This window comes from Myodes glareolus, chromosome 19 (genome assembly GCF_982192425.1).
Source record: "Myodes glareolus chromosome 19, mMyoGla1.1, whole genome shotgun sequence".
Classification (NCBI taxonomy): Eukaryota; Metazoa; Chordata; class Mammalia; order Rodentia; family Cricetidae; genus Myodes; species Myodes glareolus.
The window spans coordinates 35,504,935-35,525,050 of NC_142044.1; the positions used below are offsets into that span (position 1 = coordinate 35,504,935).

The 20,116-nt window shown below is 42.6% G+C and overlaps 1 protein-coding gene across 13 annotated transcripts in view; it reads right to left on the reverse strand.

The window, feature by feature from the left end:
• Positions 1-20,116, reverse strand: part of Ptk2 (protein tyrosine kinase 2) — a 192,908-nt gene that overhangs the window by 21,305 nt on the left and 151,487 nt on the right. For 12 of the 13 annotated variants that reach the window (XM_087898836.1, XM_087898840.1, XM_085678897.2 and 9 more), the window contains 4 exons: positions 14,809-14,920; positions 8,857-8,943; positions 7,094-7,231; positions 5,887-6,018 (listed from right to left, as the gene is read on the reverse strand). In XM_087898836.1, the coding sequence (XP_087754962.1) occupies positions 5,887-6,018; positions 7,094-7,231; positions 8,857-8,943; positions 14,809-14,920 (469 nt within the window). Of the gene's footprint in view, positions 1-5,886; positions 6,019-7,093; positions 7,232-8,856; positions 8,944-14,808; positions 14,921-15,473; positions 15,704-20,116 lie in introns of those variants that run through there. The other variant, XM_085678899.2, reaches the window with a different exon arrangement.

The following is a 20,116-nucleotide window of genomic DNA, read 5'->3' on the forward strand; positions in this document are numbered from 1 at the left end:
TTTAAAGGGGTTGCAAACTCTCAGTCATGTCTGGTTCAACAGTTGCAGATGCTCAAGGATTGGACAGGGGTACAATGTGTTCCAAGAAGGTTTGTGGCTCTGTGGTGCAGGAGCTCACAGACATGCAGATAAAAGCAGGTGGGATGGGGTGTCCTCTGTAGACAAACAGGCTCTGTTCTCTCCTGCTCACACATCACCACACTTGACCCTTACTGCACTCAGATCCATTTCTGCTTGAGGGTTGGTGCATGGGCGCAAATCTCAGCGGTGGCCCTCCAGAGTGTATCTGTGCCCAAACACATGGCGAGAAGGAACAATCTACCAAGTCAGATGCAGAAGCACAAGAAAAGGCATGAGGTAAGTACTGCTTATTGACTCCAGTGCTGGTACCTTCTATACTAAGCACAGGGCCTAAACAGTGATAGGAGAAACAGGAGCTCTCAGTTTAGCAGGGAAAACACGTAGCAAGAGTGACAACATTTTAGAGAATATTTCATGTAATTCAAATGGGCCAGAGAGATTACTTATTACTCAATTAAGAGTTCTCTCCACCACCCACTTGGAGCTCAAGAGGGAAGTCCTTGGGTTTGCCTGCTTCCGTCTTGTATCCTGTATACTCTGCCCTTCCTCCTTCCAGGGCTCTACATGGAAATGGATGCAACTGCAGTCAACATTCTGAAGACAGCAAGCGGCAAATGGTAGGTGGCAGGAGACACTTTTGTTTTTTTCTTCTTTACCAGATTAGGATAAGGCAGTATCCACTCTGTGCCCCACCGTGCAGGTTTACCCTGGGGCTTAACATCTGTTCATTCTCTGGGGTTGAAAGGAACCCTTCTTCAGATTCTTTTCAAAGCACTTAACTCTTTCCATCTCTGCCCACTGTCCATTAGTCTGTCACTTTCTCCTCACCACAGACAAAGAGCACTGCATCTGTCTTACTGTTGTGCACAAAGTTGCTCATCAGCGCATGCTGAGAGATCCAGTATGGTTAGGGAAGATGTGAGGGTGGCAGGACTCAAAAATAATAGGATCTGGTGACAGTGAATATGACAGAAGGCAAAGAAGGGATAACACCTCAGCTTTTCAGGTAAATGAATAAGGGAAATGATACAAAACCCAAAGAGAAAGCTAACAGGGTTAGTTCAGGATCTGGCGACTTTGATGTTCTGATGAAACAGCCAGGAGGAAGGGAGAGGGGATAACAGGGATGAAGCAGGTAAGGAGGAGACTGTTTTTAAAAACACCTCTCCAGGAATAATCACTCAATTATGAGCACCAACCAGCAGTTGTAAACATATAGGGATTTGTCTGCAGAGGGCAGTCAAGCCTATGAGACGCTTCCATTGGACTTGGAAGGCCTGTCCAAAGCTTCCCCTTACAATTAGTAGAACATTTAATACATACAGTCAAGCTTCACGGAGAACAGAAAACTTTAAATGAAAGCAGGCGAAGAATATAAGGCACAAACAGGCAATTCTTTGAGAGAAAAACAAATATTGTAACAAAAATTGAAAATGAAGAAGACAAGAAAACACAAGGTGATTTGATACTGGGACCCACACTATAGCCCTGGTTGGTCAAGAACTCACAGCAACACTGCCTCAATGAGCTAAGTACTAGGATTATAGGTGTGTGATTTTTTTTTTAATTCCCTAAAGTGAGGCCTGAACCCAGTACCTTACACATACTAGTCAAGCACTTTACCATTGAGATACATCCCCAGCCTAATTAAAAAAAAAAAAAATGAAAAAGCAACTCAGTTGTACATCTAGAAAACCTAAACGGACAGGTCAAAGAAAGTCTTCACAAGGTGACTGTTAGGAGACGGGGATGGGGGTGGGGCAAGTTGGGGATATTGGCTTAGGCTTGTGATCTCAGTTGCTCTGATGGAGGAGGGCTGCAGTCTTGGTACCTTCTAAGATACACAATGAGTAAATTCAAGGCTACTTTAGACAATTTAGTGAGTCCTGGCAACAGCAGCAGCAACAGCTAAAGTCCTAACAATAGAGTGTCTCATACAAAAATGCACAACTGGGCAGCTTAGTGCCAAGGAGGAGCTGATACAGGTGAGGCTCTTTATAGACAGATAGCACTTTATTCAGGCAGCAAAGGCAGGTACCTTCTCAGAGATTATAGAACCTATACTGGATAAATTAGAATTGAATTGTCAAGACACTCCAGCAGGCCTTTCTGTTGGATATGGAGGGAGACTCATCAAGGTGGACATTACAGTCAGGGCTCTGGGGACGTGTAACTCAGCTCTGCAGACGGACTACGCACGCACACAAGCTACTCAGAGGCACCCTGCACGAAGCACAAGTGGGGCCTTCACCAGAACTCACCATGTGCTTCAAAATAAGAGGTACAGTGCATGCACACAATCTCAAAGAAAAACAAGCCTGTAGAATGCTGGCCCCCTGAGCCTTCCGATGAGAATTCCCCAACTCCCTCAGGAGATCAGCACGGGTCACATCTGGCTAAGCCAGTCCCATGACCCCACGTCATTACCCACGCTCTTCCCACTGCCTGGAATGTATTTCCTGTGCCTGTTTGCTCTGCAAATTCCAGTTTCTCTTTCAAGGCTTAGCTCATACATCATCTGAACTCTGCTGTCTCCCCAGCACCACAGGAGGCACAGGGTTCCTCTTTTCTTTTGATCTCAGTTGTCAGAGAAAGTGGGTGACAGCATTCAATAGCGATCAGCAGCAAACTTCTGCTCAGTGGAGCCACATACACCACACCTACACTGAAGCCTATCAAATTCAAATAATTTCACTTTTAAAAATCCAACAAATGCACGTGCTCTCTCTCTCTCTCTCTCTCTCTCTCTCTCTCTCTCTCTCTCTCTCTCTGTGTGTGTGTGTGTGTGTGTGTGTGTGTGTGTGTGTGTGTGTGTAAAATGATGGGGAGGCTTCTTTCTGGACAAAAAAAAAAGGTTAAGACATAAATCAGGGAACAATTGGTGTATTCTTAGATTCATTCCCAAACGACTACCCAGATTAGGAGAATTAAACCACAACTACTATTTTGTGGCATGACTTAAAAATCTAGATCTGCCTTAACAAACTAAAGATCCTTAAAATAAAGGATATTTTTCTCCAAAGGGATATAAAGTATAAATCCATGTGATGAGGGACGTGACAGCATGGTTAAACTCTAGTCCCACGGAGAAGAACATGCAGCAATACTAGAGGGCTGCTCTGCATGGAGCATAGGTCCCCAGCACTGACACACCATTGTTCTGCACCTGCACCTTATCCCAATGAGTAGACACAAGTTCGTTCATTCAGCCTTACTCCTAAAACCTAAACTTGCATTTTTTTAGTTTAAAGGTATCTGATTTAGTAGTAAAACCCAACCAAATGGGAATAAATTATCTTTATTTCCCTGTAATGCATTTGTATCTTGTGTAGAAATGTTAATGGTTGACTCTGGTATTTTAATTTGTGTCATACATTAAGTGTCTAAGTGGTTGAAAATAACCACAGTAAATTCTGAGGCACACATGGTCCCCAAGAGGCTGGACAAAAGATTAAGAACACATTCTAATTGTATAGGATGGTTGTGAAAATTGAATAACTTTATACAGGAACATTATATAGAAAATGCCATATGAACACAAGCAATATTGCTATAGTTTACTGTCCTATTAGTCACTGTTAACTTTGATAAGAACATGTGTTAAGAGATGATGTATCTGAAGGGGCAGACACTTGAATTGTGAAATATGTGGTACATCTGAGGTTGAAACAGAAATAAGACACTGAAGGCTGGCAAGACATCTCATCAAGTAAAGGTTCCTGCCTCCAAGTCTGATAACCTGAGGACATTTCCTGGTTGCATAACTCCTCCAAGTTGTACTCTTACTTCCACAGATATGCTAGAGCACCCCATCTTGGAAAAAAAAAGTGTAATAAAAAACAAACAAACACTGAAAAAACAGAGCCTTCCCAGTGTGTTCTGGTTCCCGTGTGCACTGTTTGCTGTTCCCTGAGTTGGCCCTAGGACTTCCCCAGGAGAACACTCAATGCACTAGCTGTCTGCACAGATTAAAGCACACTCCACCAGCTTGAGTGTAAAAGCTTTCATTGTTGGGGCTGGAGAGGTGGCTCAAAGGTTAAGAACACTGACTGCTTTTTCAGAGGACTAGGGTTCGATTCCCAGCACCCACATGAAAGTTCACAACTGTTTGTGACTCCAGTTCCAGGAGAACCAACACCCTTACACAGACATTTATGAAGGCAAAAACACCAATCCATATAAAATAAATAAATTTCAAAAGAAAGCTTTCATTGTTTTAACTTTAAACAGAGAAGCTTTTGCATTCAAGCTGGTAGAACATGTTTTAATCTGTGATCAGTGTTAGAACAAATAGCTAGCATGTATGAGGCTCTGAATTCAATTGTCAAGACAGTGCAGAAACACCCTCTCTCAAAAAAAGAAAGCTATATACAAAGAATAAAATCTTTAAGAGTATTGCTTGAAACCACTGCCTTACAATACCATCACTGGTTGATTTGAATGCTTCCTGTCATAGACTTCAAGGAGTTTAGGACCAGGACTGAATTCTGCCCTCTCTGTACCTTGTCTCTTAACATAAAGTACAGCACTAAGGTGGTGTCTTAGGTTTCTAGTTAAGACAAAACACCATGGCCAAAAGCAACTTGGGGAGAAAGAGTTTATTTCAGCTCACAACTCTCAAGTCAGTCTCCACCTGGAAACAGGAACTGAGGCAGAGACCATGGAGGATTGCTACTTGATATCCCCAGAGATTGTTTCAGCCTGCATTTTCCTTTTTCTTTCTTTCTTTCTTTCTTTCTTTTTTTTTTTTTTTTTTTTTTTGAGACAAGGTTTCTCTATAGCTTTGGTGCCTGTCCTGGAACTAGCTCTTGTAGACCAAGCTGGCCTCAAACTCATAGAGATTCACCTGCCTCTACCTCCCAAGTGTTGGGATTAAAGGCATGTGCCACCACCGCCCAGTTTCAGCGTGCATTCTTACAATCATTCAAGACCACCTGCTCAGGATGGTACTACCCCCAGGGAGCTGTGCCCACTCACATCAATCATTATTAAGAAAATGCACTACAGAGTTGTCTAAAAATTTTATGGAGCGTTTTCTCAACCAAGTCATTCTTCCCAAATAACTCTAGAACTCTAGCCTGTGTCAAGTTGACAAAAAAAAAACAAACAAACAAAAAACAAAACAAAACAAAACAACAACAACAACAAAACCTAACCAATGCCAGTTACATTGGTGTATAATGACTCAGCCAAAGCATAAGGAGTCAGGTTTGGGTTCCCCAGGTAAAACTACTAAGACAGACTTTGAAAGCAGCAGGAACCCTGGTTCTTTCCAGTAACATTTTTTCTTAAGGCTGGAGAGGAGGAGGAACAAGTCTCACAGGTTCCAGTGCTGAGGCAAGAACACAGCAATTCAGGAGGATCAGAAAGAGAGCTCTCTGTCACTTAGAGACTTCTGAATGGGGCTCTCAGCAAGAGGTGCCTGAAAGACCATTCTCCTCAAGGTCCAGATGCATCTGTCAGACACACTGCAGCTGGGACAGGAGGCAGACAGGACTTGCAGCCATGTTAGCACACGTCTACATGGCTGAGATGCAGTGTTTTACCTTCACACTAACGTGGACTCTTCTCGTTTCAACAATGTGGTAATGGAAAAAAAAAAAAAACCTCAGAGAAATCTCTGAGCTATAATACACTACAAAATTTTGGAAGTGGATTCCTAAAATATCATCAATAATAACAAACAGCCCATGATGGCAAGGGTTTGGGGCGAGATGTAAAGTAAGTCTTTTGCTTTAGAAATGGAGTCCTGCAGCAGTATGTAAGGTACAGCTGGATGGGGCTGAATGCTCTGCACAGCGTTACCAGAAATCGCTCTTCCTTCTCCAGCCAGCGCTGGTCCTCTTCCATCTCCTGCTGCTGCCGGATTAGCCGCTCTTCCATAAGATGAGGGGGAAGCACCTGTCCCATTCCTCGAAGGTCCAAAGCTGCTGAGTCCTGGAAAGGACATTGTCAACAGAACATTCAGTTTCCTGAGTTCGTTCTCATATTCCCACTTTGTGATGTGGGTCTTTCAAAACTCTTAAGCCAATGAGTGGTGGGCACAGGGCTTCTCAAACTCCAGCCACCAATTTGAAGGCTGAGATTCATGTGTTTAATGAATATTCATGTGTTTTGGCTGCTTCTAAGAAATAGTCTATGCCAAGAAACGTGTTTATATAATGTATACGTTTTATATTTGCTAAATGCTACCAATGCATTTAAAGAGTAATATTATAATCTACAATTTGTAATGTGCAGCAATGTCTATATATGTATAGATAAATTAAAGGTTTAGAACTCAAAGAGCTTTTGTAAAGTATACAATTGAATGTCATTAAAATTAAAAAAAAAAGAAATAGCCCAACACTTTAAAGAAAGTATTAGTAGAAACACAAAACTAGAAAAGATTGAGTAGATAGGGCATGTTTGTCTTTCTGATTTTTTTTTTAAGATTTATTTATTTTTATGTGCACTGGTGTTTTGCCTGCATGTATGTCTAGTGAGTATGCCAGGTCCCCAAGAACTGGAGTTACAGACAATTATGAGCTGTTATGTGGGTGCTGGGAATTAAACCTGGATCTTCTGGAAGACCAGTTAGTTCTCTTAACTTCTGAGCCATCTCTCCAGCCCCCTACATTTTGCTTTTACTATTACTGGGTATGTGTATCCATACATGTGGATGGGGTCAGAGGACTTCAGGACTTGGTAATTTCCATCCACAGTGTGTACTGGGGATCAACTCAGGTTGTCAGGCTTGCTCCGATAAAGTGCTTTTTATTTGCTGAGTCATCTCTTCAGACTTTGTTTTGTTTGAGATAAGGCTACCTGACTATGTAATCCAGGTTGGCCTGGAACTCACTCCTCCTTTGTCATAGGGAATTCTTGGTATGGACTGCTTTAAGTGGCTAAGTGGGGTATATAGGTTCTAGAATTAAATAGCCACAATCAAGCAACTTCAGATTTATAAATAACAGGTGACTTAAACCACACTTTGTCTGTTAACTCGCTATAGCCAAGTACACCCCATTACCTCCACACCGGGCTGCCACACGGACATCTCCTGAGGTCTGTGATTCCATAATTCTGTCTGGTCCAGAAGGGATGCCTGACCTGGGTAAATGCTGCCAGCCATTGCTGGGATTCCATGGGAACCTGGGTAGCCAGATACCTGTGAGTGATTCAGAAAGCAGTGTAAGCTTCTGATAGAACAGAGTTTCTGATAGATGCACAGTGCCAAACAACTCCTATTGAGGAGAACATCCACAGTAGGCAGAACAGGCTCCAGAGCAGAGCTCTGATTCTCTGAACATGTCTATACTCTGACCTGACAAAAAGTACCTTATAGATGTGCCTCTAAATCATGGACACAAATGGAGACTCAGATTATCTGGATGGGTCCAATATAATCACAAGGGTCCTCAAGTACAGGATAAAAGCAGAATACTGAGAAATGATCAGAAAACCAACACTGTCAACTTTGAACTTAGAATAAACATGGAAGAAAGTGACCAGGGGCTCAGAAATGAAGGAAGCTGACAGGGCACACAAATGAAGCCTTTTTTTTTTTTTAATTTGTTTTTTTGAAATAGGATTTCTCTGTGTAGCCCTGAGTAGCCTTGAATTTTGAGACCCACTTGCCTGTTCCCTGAGTGCTGGACTAAAGACATGTGTCACCATTGCTCCACTGAGTTTTGTTTTTTAAGATAATTTTTTTTTACTTCTATTATTTTAAAACTTACGCATGTGTTTAAAAACATACATATATATGTGTTTCTGTGTGGGTGTGCACATCAGAACAGGGGTGCCCACAGAGGCCAGAGGCATCAGATCCTCTTGAAGGTGAAGTTACACACAGTTGTGAGCTGACTGATGTAGATGCTGGGACTGAACTAGAGTCTTCTGCAAGAGTACCATGCTTTGAGGCATTTTTCCAGTTCAGAAATGGGTTCTTAAAGAAACTTGCAGGCAAGGTAATTTTCTGCTTCTGCATTAGACAACGAATCTGAGCATATCCCAGGAGATAAGGAGTTGGTTACAAGAGCTAGGCTGACTGGCTGGGAAGGGCACAAAGATGCCCTCTAAAGAATAGGGCCACGGTATGTGTATAAACACTGGTGTTGGCATTCATCAGCAATGGGGCCTATCCAGGTGTTACAGTTCAATGTCACTGAGTGTCCTTCTGCTCCTGGATGGCTGTTCCAAACCCAGCACTCCTCCACACACTCATCAGCAGGCTGTCTATCTCATTCACCTTCACTTTATTTTTGTGCTTTACTTTTGTTTTCTGGAGAAACTACAGTTCACTATTAGCTCTGCCTTGTCCCTTAGTGGCAGGTAGGAGAGAATGGATCTAAGTACAAACAACCACGGGTGCTGGTTTGCCTGCTTTGAGATGTGACTGATGAATGTTGTGGGTCTGTGGGAGGTTGGGAAGGCATTAAAGTCAAGGCAAAGACCACGGTGACTAGTTTCTTATTTTCCACTCATGAAAATAAGAAGACAAACCAAGGGGCTGGAGAGATGGCACAGAGGTTAAGAGCACTGGCTGCTCTTCCAAAGGTCCCAACTTCAATTCCCAGCAACCACATGGTGGCTCACAACCATCTGTAATGAGATCAGGTGCCCTCTTCTGACCTGCAGGCTTCCATGCAGACAGAATGCTGTATACATAATAAATAAATTTAAAAAAAAAAGAAGACAAACCAAAAAACAGAAATGAATTCAAGCTTCTTCCCACCACATAAGTGCTGATGAGCAAAGTAACATGTTATATATCTGTGACAACTCATATACCTGGTAGTGATTGGTCTGGACCATGTGCTGTGGACTAGGATAAAATCCTTCACTGGACCTTGGGCTAGGATAACCAGGTCTGCTGGGCTGTGAACAAATGAAAAAAGCATCGTAATGATGAGTCTCCTGATTCTGAAAAAGCAATGTCTACAGTAAAGATATTGCTAATACAACACGGTTGAAAAGAATAATCAAAAGAAACCAAGACACTTCAGCAAGGGAAGAGTCTTCCCACAACTTACCTGATAGTTAACTTAAATTGATTCAAGTCTAAATCTAAGAGGTCAAGCTGTAACAGCATTAAAAGGGAACATGAATCTTTTTTTTTTTTCTTTTTCGAGACAGGGTTTCTCAGTAGCTACAGAACCAGTCCTGGAACTTGCTCTGTAGACCAGGCTGGCCTTGAACTCATAGAGATCCACTTGTCTCTGCCTCCTGATGCTGGGATTAAAGGCGTGCACCACCACTGCCCAGCAGGAATAAATCTTGTCAGTCATCTAATGGGGAGCAGGAAGGGCAACGGTGTCTTAGTTATGACACTAAAAACTCAATGGATAAAAGGAAAATCAAATATAAAATTTATGTAATCAAACTAAAACTTGTGTTACATGTAGCAACATAGGAGAAAAGTCACGCTGAAGACTCAGAAACTTAGAGCAACGGAGTTTCCACAGGTGAGTATTAAAATAACAAGCCATCTAATTTAAGTAGACAAAGCTGGCAACACAGAACAGATCCAAAAAGACTACAGACTGACCCCAAAACAGATGCCCAGCACCTTTGGGCAATTTCAAGCCACGATGAGTGACTATATTATGACTTCCAGGATAGTAATAAAGAACACAAATAAGCGAGAACAGTAGAGAATTAGCTTAGTGTACTAACGCTAGAAACATAAAAAGAAGCAACTGATAAGTAGAGCACCAGACTGATCCCCGAGAAAACAAAACATAGAATTACTATAAGAGCCAGCAAACCCACCAAAGACATGAGGAATTAGGCCCACATAACAACACACACGTGTTCTTGGAATACTGCTCATAACAGCTAGAAAAGAGAAGCAATATTTGACAACTGATGAGTGGATAAACAGAATCAAACAGCCCAGGAAGGTAGTAATTAAAAGACTGATGTATTAACTGTGTGGGACAGGCTCCTGAAGCCGAGATGAGGCAACAGTAGTATGATAATATCCACTTAAATGTACAAAGTAGCATGTAAAACACATGAAAACCACACACTTGTGGCTTATGCAGTGTATCCTGCATACACTGAATGGATCATTCTGCCAACAACAATACTCTAAAGCTATAGCACCATCCTTACCCTGTACTTTAAATAGGCTCAGAATAGTCAGGTGCTGCAAAAAGGCTCACACAGTCAACAAAAGTAGTAACCCCACATCTTCTGTGGCATAATTCTACTCTGTTAACAAATACATTTATGCCTCACCAAATTAAAACTAACATGAAAGAATCAACCTGAACAAGGCAAAACCTCTACTAAACATCATAAAAGTCAGTCATTCTTTTAAATTATCTTTTGGATTTATTTTATGTATATGACTGTTCCACCTGCATATATGCATGTGCACTATGTGCATGTCTGGTATCTCTGTGAGTAAGAAGGGGGCTGGAGTTATCAATGAATGTGAGCTGCCATGTGGGTGCTGAGAATCAAACCCAGGTCCTTTCCAAACGTAGTAAGTGCTCTTAACTCCTGAGACATCTCTCCAGCATGAGTCACATTCTTAAAGAAAGTAAGACGCTAGGGCAGATCCGCCTCAGGCCTCTACATGTACCAGTTTCCTTCTTAGGCCTTGTGCTCCTGACAGGTAGGTGAGACAGGACAGGACAGAGCCATTTTCTCGAGTTGTGTCACTTGCTATGCACTGTGGACGAGCAAGGTCTCTTTACTACCGCTTTCAAGGTAAACTTGGGTTATCATACAGAAAAACACAAAAGTGAGGGATTTTTGATGAATTCTCTCTTGTAAAGGAAGGTAAGGGACAAAAAGGTGATGATCAAAGCTGGAGCTATGGAACTGGCTGGTATTTTCCCTCAGGGGTGTGCAGGATTCTGTGAAGAGTTCTGCTGGCCACAATTGCTGTCACAGAAATGGAAGTCTAAGGTGTATTTCTAGGCAGTGAGACAGAACCAACTCTATTGTGCATATTAACACAATTGCCGCTTTGCACAGTTCATTAATTACCTTTCCCGAATATTGGCGGTTGTAAAGAGAACCAAACCTCACACAGTTATGCAACTAGAAATGGTTTTTTGTGTGCTGGAGATGAAACCTGGTCCACATATATCAGGCATGTGATTTACCACTGAGAAACACATCCCCAGGTAGGAAAGCCTCCCTCCCCAAAATTTTCAGCACAATTGTGTATATTCTTTCCTAACAGCACACCTCAAATCACTAACCAAATGTTTCTTAAAACTAAGGGCCAGTGTGGAATCTCATCAGTAATCTGCTACATTAAAAATCTGTAACTCTGGCCTGCGTTTTTTGAGATAAGGTCTCGATATGTAGTCCAAACTGACCTCAAATATGATTATCTTCTACATTAGCCCTAGGATGTGGAATGAACCACCTCACTTTGCTTCTTGGATGAACTATTCGTCCATGTGTGATTCAGTCACATCTCCCAAGCCATCCAGAAAGCACTGGTTCACTAAGCTATGCAGATCACCTCAGTGTGATACATTATAGAAGGCAGGATGTACATGTTTCTGTTGTGAAACACTGCCCTTTAAGCAAACCTTTATCAGGGTAGCTGTGACTACTTGCACAAGTTCTTTAAGATCTGACTTGTTGACATACCTTCAAACAATGGGTTGACAAGTCATAGACTCTTACCTGAGATACCAGCCACTCCCTCTGCACCTTCCTGCTAGGTATATATAATTCAGCTCTAGCTGCACATGGCCTTAGAGAATATAGCATGGAAGGTTAACTGAAGTTGGGGGAGCTCCAAGCCGCAGCTTCCATGATGGTGAGAGACTTGGTTTACGGCTGTTTTGGGATCATCCATACTTCTATAAGCAGCCCTTCCCCATGCTCTGCAAGATCAATACATCACCTGGTCTAGCAAGCTGAACTTGAACACTGAACCCCTCTCTGAACTGAACAGATGTCTGGCTATATCTCCCAGGAAGTTAACACAAAAATTTTATTTTTTGGGGGGGGGGTTTCGAGATAGGGTTTCTCTGTAGCTTTGGAGCCTGTCCTGAAACTAGCTCTTGTAGATCAGGCTGGCCTTGAACTCACTTTGCCGCCCAAGTGCTAGGATTAAAGGCATGCACTACCCGGCTAACACAATAACTTTTAATAATCGCATGTTAATGTTGCTGTGATACCTTCAAAATAGCCTATCAACCTGGAAATTATCATGGTCAAGGTGCTAAGTCACTCAAAATTAGAATTTTTGCTTGAAAATTAAAGTTTTAGGAATGATTTTCTCTGAAGTGAAAGTTTTACCCCTTTACTTTTTGAGAAAATATCTACCAAATCCACCAATCTGAACATGTTTCTCTTCTGCATGCTAGATAGTCCTTCACTCAACACTGTACAACTTCATCAGAGCCATTCTTCTATAAACTGTAAGCTTTTCTTAGTGTTGGAGCATGGCGGTGGTGGGATATGGTATACACTGGTGAAGTTTGGTGACACTGACTGATAGCCACACTCATGCAACCATCAAAGCAGTAAAACAGGAAATAATTCTTGGTGTGACTAGGATTCCAGCTTTGGTCTCAAAGGCCTACGGAATAGTTCTATGAGTGCATGAAGCTGTATTCCAACAAAAGTGCAATGAACTGGATCAGGCAGCATTTACTGACCTCTGTTTTAAACAAATAAATGGGGGAGGGGGAGAGAGAATTGTGAAGAATGCCTCAGAATGTGAATTTGGAAACACCACCAGTGAGAGAATTGAGTACATACAAGAAGAATACTTAAAAATTTATGAGTTAGTCTTTTTACTTAAGATCTAAAAGAAGTCAAACTATCTCTACCACATGAGCCTAAGTTAAAATAAATATGCCAAAATAAAACTATTAAAAACCAACACAGCCGAGCAGTGGTGGTGCTTGGGAGAAAGAAGTAGTAGGCGGATCTCTGAGTTTGAGGCCAGCCTGGTCTACAGAGCGAGTTCCAGGGCAGTCGGGACCATTACACAGAGGAACTCTGTCTTGAAAAAACAAAAAAAGAAAAAAAAAAAAACCAACCAAACAAACCAAGAAAACCAAAACCCAACAGATTATTAGGAAAAGTTAGATACCTAGGCACTGGCAGTCTGGACTCTGTGGCAGAGCTACTCTTAGCTTAGAGAAGTGCCACTGGTGCATTTCCAACGTCTCCAAGAGGCAGGAGTACTAACACCTCCGTTCTATAAACTAAGAGAATGTGGTTTAGAATAATGCACCCTGTCAATAGACTGTTACTAGTCAAGCCTCAGATGAAGAGACTTGCTTGACCCCAGGCCTGAGAACTAAGTGATGAGATTTCTCTTGCCTCCCGATACGGGACTATTCTGCAGCTGACACAGAATTAAAGCAGAAAATTGGGAGGCTAAGGCAGGTGGCAAAAACCAAAATTTCCCAAATCAAATTAAGACAAAAGAAAAGAAAAACTCACAGACAAATGGTAAACAGCCCACAGAGGGCTGTAAGTTCTAAGATGAAGTGTTGGTGTCTTTCTATAGGTAAGGAAAAAGCATTGTTGTTAAATTGGAAACAATATCTGGTTCTTAAATGCCTGTTTCAAAGTCATATCCTCTCAGGTGGTAGGTTTTGCCCTCTGTGAAGAACTAGGTCCATGAGGCTCCTTGTGGACTGAGCTGAGTTCATCACCTATGCTCACTTCCTGGGAGTGCCAGGTTCACTACATACGATCACCATGATTTCAGACACCATGATAAAACACCTGGTACAATACTCAAACAGTTCCTCTGTTATCAGATTCCCACTTTTCAAAAGAAATGAAGTGGTGTAAAACTATATTTTTAGCTAATCAAGTATATCATATGCAGGGAACAGGTCTGAATTGGATTATTTATTCAAGTAGGTGTATGAAGAGTCTACCCCATCCAAAATCAAAAGAAAGTGAAGACTTTTTTACTGTGTGCAAAGTGACAAAGGCCATCTGGGTCCCAAACCTCAACTGCTGCCCAGACATTGTAAAAAGGCAGTAGCTTTCCTCCCCAGATTAGAGGAAAGAAAAAACCTGGAGATGATAAGAGAAGGTCAGGTTCCCAAGCATGACACAGGCTCGAGAGCAAATCCAGCACACCCTCCAATACCTAGCCAGCAGCCACAACCCAGAAGCAGCATATAAAGCTCCAGCAAAACCAAAGCAAAAGCGGTACAGGTGGGTGGAAGTGTGCTTCATTGAAATAAAGCAAACCCTTAGTGCCCGTGGCCTCGTCTGTTGTTGTTTATGTTTTTTTTTTTCTTTTCTTTTTCTTGTAGTTTAGTTTTGGAGCCTATCCTGGAACTAGCTCTTGTAGATCAGGCTGGCCTCGAACTCACAGAGATCCACCTGCCTCTGCCTCCCGAGTGCTGGGATTAAAGGTGTGAACCACTAACAGCTCCTAGTCTTGTGTCTGAACCCTGACTATCTGTGAGGTCTGTAGTACTCTTGGCAACAAGAGAAAGGTAAGTCCCATCTAAATTTCCAAGAAGTTTAGCAAGCACCAAGAAGCACCAAGAAGAGGGAAAGGCAGTTTCACATCAAGTCTCTCATAGTCTCTGCCTTCCCCAGCTTTGACAGGGTAAGCTGCACATCGAGCAATCTACAGAGAGGAGGGCGAGTACATTCCAGTGCCTATTCCTTCCATGACTTAGCGGCTGGTCACACAGACAGCAGTGTCTACTCCCACAGACTGCAGTCCAAGAGGACTTGGTTCAAGAGAACTCTCTAAGCTGGGGCAGGGATGACAGCTACCTTGGGTGGTGCTTCATCAGACCCTCCAGAATCCCAGGATACAGTTGCCTGTCTTCTGGACTCCATCCTCATTCGTTCTTCTTGCTGCACCTTCTCTTCCTCCAGGATTGTGCTGGAGAAACAACACATTGTGTTAAGGGGAGCTGACAGCCAATCACCCACCCCACTCATCTATGGGACACCAATTAATCTCAGCAGAAGATAGTCACAGAGAAAAGAGCCTATATACACAGGGGATCAGGTTTCTAACCCTACACAAAAGGATTCTAGAACAGCCATGGTATAAACTGGTAAGAGCACTTAAATAACAGTCAAAATTAAGAAAGAGAGTTGGTAAGAAAAAGACCCTGGTGAGACAAAGGTCAAGCAAGATGAACTGAATGCACACTGGGGTTTATTCTGTGCAGAACAGAAGGACCCCGAGAGTCCAAGCACCTCTGTATCAAGTAGCTACATGTCTCTGGCAGACTGCGTGAAAGCAGACTCCCACATAACTCCGACTCACCAGCACATGGAGATCAACTATGCAAGGGGCCAAGATCTCCCGACTAGTTCAGTACAATAGTATACTAATTTTTATATCAAGAAAACAAGGAAAACTGCAACAGTACTTACAGGTGCTTCTAAAGCACTGCCTGCTCTAAGCTGGAAATGCCCCCACTTACCACCACCAGGCTGCACTGCGGCCTCCCTGGCAATGCGGGCGGTGTCTCAGTCCTGGCTGTGTGCCATCCTGTAAAGGCCTCAGAATGCAGGCCAGGGAGCGTGGCCAGCCCCCCTAACTCCCCACCGCCTCCTTGGGACTCGGTAGGCGGCAGGTCTTTGAAATCTTCGTCTTAACTGTGGCAACAATCAGTTCTTCCCTCCATGCCTGCAACCTGGAGTCCTAATAATGAGGCTCATTCACAGAATCTGGCCCTTGGCAGCCAGATACAGTGAATAACCACCCAGAATTACTCAGGAAATAGTGACATCAGCTGCATAGACTCCTTCTAATCTGGGAATCTGCCTGACTGTTTAAAAAGACATTCCTGCTGGCTAGAGGCTGGAGCCTGCTCTTCTCAGTCACCTCCCAAATCAGGAACAGACAGACAAAATCATTCCATAGCTGGCCTTGAGTCAGCAAGCCATCACTGCATGCTAAAGGTTTCCTCCTCAAAGGAAATGGAACTGCTCTCAAAGAAAAGATCCACTGCCTCTTTAAAAAAGTTTCAGTCATGAGGCCCATCCTTCCTCCAAGAAGACTCTGATTTCCTTTTGCATCAGTTAGGAGGAACAGTGGAACAAACACATACACATCAAGTTACCTTTAAATTTAAAAAGTTCTCAGCAGCACAGGATGCAGCTTAGTGGAAGAGCATTTGCCTACAAATGTACACGGCCCTGGGTTCAATCTTAAGTACTCCCTTCTTTACAGGCTATCCATAGAGAGCTCTGAAACCTGAGAAACTTTTTTTAAGCAGATAAAACTATGACAACTGCTCATCAAATAATTTCCCCAGCAGTCAATGGCTACCTTGTCCACAAGGATCAAAATACAGTTAGTGTTTGAAGTATAAAAGGGCAACCATGTCTTGGAAAATTCATCCATATTCCCATCTCTAAGTCTGCAGTTAACTTTCACAGGCCTGCTACATAGCCTTTGACATGTTCCTTTAAATGCATTGCCACACGCAGAACATTTGTGACCTCAGCAAGAGCTAGTGTGGCTTCACTGGGCTTCATGAGCTCCCCAGTGGGAATATAGGCAGCTCAACTTAGTTTCCCAGATCACAGCCTCCCCAAGGCTAAGGGAGGGCGTGTGTAGGAATGAGTGAAGACCTGTGTAGAGTAGGTCCTTGTCTGGGAAAGGGAGCCCTAACCTGGGCTCACAGACAATTAGAGACCATTTTCTTGGAGGTGGTCAATGGGACAGAGGCCCAGTTTAAAACCATAGAGGAGCACATTCTGGTAAGATCTCCAGAGTCTTGTTCTCTTTCACCAACACCAGATAACAGATCCTGATACGTTATAGCTTAAAAAAAAAAAAAAAACCCAACAAAATCAAGGTAAAAAATTTAACAAAAAAATTTTAAAGTACTTTCTTCTACTCCCCCTCCCCACCAAGATAGGGTTTCTCCGTGTTGCTTTGAAGCTAGTCCTGGAACTAGCTCTTGTAGACCAGGCTAGCTTCGAACTCACAGAGATTCGCTGGTCTCTGCCTCCCGAGTGCTGGGATTAAAGGTGTATACCACCACTGCCCGGCTCTTCTACTTCTTGAACCAAACTAAAATATAGGCAGACAACAAGAAGGCTAAGTGGGACCTTTCTTTCAAGCAATGGAAAGATACCATGGCCTTCTATTTTACATGCTTTATGAAATAGGTTACCTGGTCTACTGTCTACCCACTTGCTGAGACCTCAAACAGGTGTTGTGAGGTGCCTTGCTATAAGGATGTTCTCAGGTCCTACCAGGCCAGCTCCTCTGTCTATAGTTACTGTCCCCTTTCTCTGAACACCTTGAATGTACTGCCTGAATCTTCCTTTCAGTGTTTAATCATACAGTGTAAGCTCTCTGTGTTAATCCATCATGGGTTAAACCCTCCTGGGCAACTAAAGAGTATCTGCACACTAGTGAGGCTCCAAAGTGTGATCAACCACGTCAGACTTTTGTCTCCAAGAGTGCAAAGATAGCTGAGAAGCTATTTATTCCATCTTAACATTCACTTCTCATACCAGAAATAGAATGTCAAAAGCTCCTGAGAATCCATAACTTGTTGTTCAGAGAAGTCAGGAATATAAATAAACCCTAAGGAACTGTCTGACGCTGGGTGGTAGCCCACAGATAGGCCTACAGAGTTACTCTCTGCAGCTGCTAAGAGTTAAGACAGCAAAGGAGGACGTGTAGGGTCATGGAGGTCAAACTGCAGCATATTTTCCCAAACTCACAATATTTTGAATAGTAATACATTCCACTGAGAAGCTTTTAGCTGCCGAATATACATGGGCAATGAGCCAGGATTCTCCTGCATGGAGGTTTACAAGTTGTTAGTTTGCAAATGGATAGAACAAGAAAAGCTGAGACTTGTCACTTTGAAAATCTGATGATTACGCCTGTTTATTTGTAGGCCACAGGTAGGAAAAGAGGAAAGGGGAAATGAGAATTTTATTTAATATTAAATTTATTTCTTGTTTTCTTCACTTGAGAAGAGAAAAGTCTCCAAAGCAGCCAACTCCCTGTCAAGGCCACAGAGACTATACGAATTGTTCTGACTTCTTTTGGCTTCACAACCCCACTGGCAGACAAGCACAGCAATCTTAATTTCACCTTCTGGAACAATCAAATGGACACAGAACAATGAAGTGGTCTGCTAGGCCCTTGTTTCCAGGACAAAAAGCCAAGTCTCTATTCAAGGATGTTTCACAAATGGTGAAGGCCACTCAGTCTTGGTGGCTGGGGTACAAATTCCTTGGTTGTCTCAAAGAAAAAGTCAACAGTGGGGAGCTATTCTCCCCAGCAAGCTGTTCCATCATGCACAATCAAGAAGAGCGCCGTGACGGGGAAACACAAGACTGAAAGACAAACATACAAATAAATCCAAATTGGTTCTATACTCCTCCTGTCTTAAAGCCGCTAGAAAAGAAGGAACTTTTACACCTCCTGTTCACTCTTTTGTGATGCTGGAGATAGAGTCCAAGGCCTCGCATGTGCCATCCTTGGTCCCACTTCATCTTGGTAGTACCTATCCGATGGGTTGCTATGGATTACTGTGGTACAAACTCTTCTCTTTGAAATTATAAAACATTTATTTTTAAAGATAGGAAACACTTTGCTTTATTTAATATGGGGGAAATATTTAATATTTAAAAAAAAAGGATTGAACTCTAATCACCAAAACAAAGGGTTGGGATCACAACATTTGCTTTGGATACAAACTCAGTCTGGGTCTGTAGTTATTTAAGTGGGTCTGAAAATACCCAGAGAAAGAGCGGCAGTAAATCCAACGAGAAAGGTTAGAGAGAAGGGCTTGCTCTGGCAAGTTCACAGGAACAGCAGTTCTGAAACATAATCTCTTACAGTTACTAAACACTGCCTCACCACAAAGGAATGGACTTGACCTTTCCACAAACCGGGGGTGTCCTTGCAGGAAACAAGCCCACAGCTTGAGCTGGGCTTATGAGAGCACACACACTGCTCCAGCAGTGCTGGCACCTGGTAACTGACTCTTCTCAGATGACGTAACTTAAACAATGAGAAACAGGGTCTGCTGTTTGCTTGCTGTATTAACCACCTCATTTTTTTTTCTAATTAAAATTCTTTTACTTTATTATTTTTTGTGCATGGGCATTTTGTCTGCATGTATGCCTGTTTACCATGTGTATGCCTGTGGAGGCTAGAAGGGGATGTCAGGTTAATTGGAATTAGAGTTACAGATGGTTGTGTGGATGCTGAGAATTGAACAGTGCTCTCAGTTGCTGAGCCATCTCTCTAGCTCCATTATTATTATTATTATTATTATTATTTTAAAAAGCTCTTCTATTAACAGCTTATATGGCACAGTATCTTTCTGGTTTCAAGTGTGTCTGAAAGTTTTTCTTGGACCCAGATTATTACACTGGAACTCTGAATAGAAGAAACAACTGGTGGTTCAGAACAGCCAGCAGTGGCAAAGGCATGACTTTAGTAGCTGGGCAGACCCAGTCTTTCATGGCAGATAGCTAAAAGGTGGACCTGCATCGTCTGGGCTTGAAGAACCACAGTGCTGAATCTGGAACAAACTGCTGATTGAAAATGAAGGAGGAATCTCAGAAAGAAGGAAGTTGGAAAGTCATGCTCAGTTGCTGAGTAGACATTTTGGCAATATCTCTGACAGAGCCTAGAGCTAGCCATAAACACAGGAACTCCAAGCAGCCCAGGAAGAGCTGAAAGAGCAAGAAAACTGACCTGTGATACTCTCACTCACAGAGAGTTGGTAATGTGAGATCAGTCACGGTAATGCTTTCTAACACAATCTAAGCATCCATAAGAGGAATGTAACCGAATCTAGAATTTCCATAGCCTGTTAGCTATAATGTCCAGGATGTAATTAATCTAGAATAAACATGAAAATGCCGCCCGCACACGCACGTGTGTGCATACACACACACACACACACACACACACACACACATTTTGGGCACATATGTGTATACCGAGTGTATGTGTGTACTCAAACACATGCAAAGGTCAAAGATTGATAGTGAGTATCTTCCTCAGTGACTCCCTACCCTATAGTACAGCAGAGTCTCTTGTTGGTTCAGCTAGTCAGCTTATTTGTTCTGGGGAGTC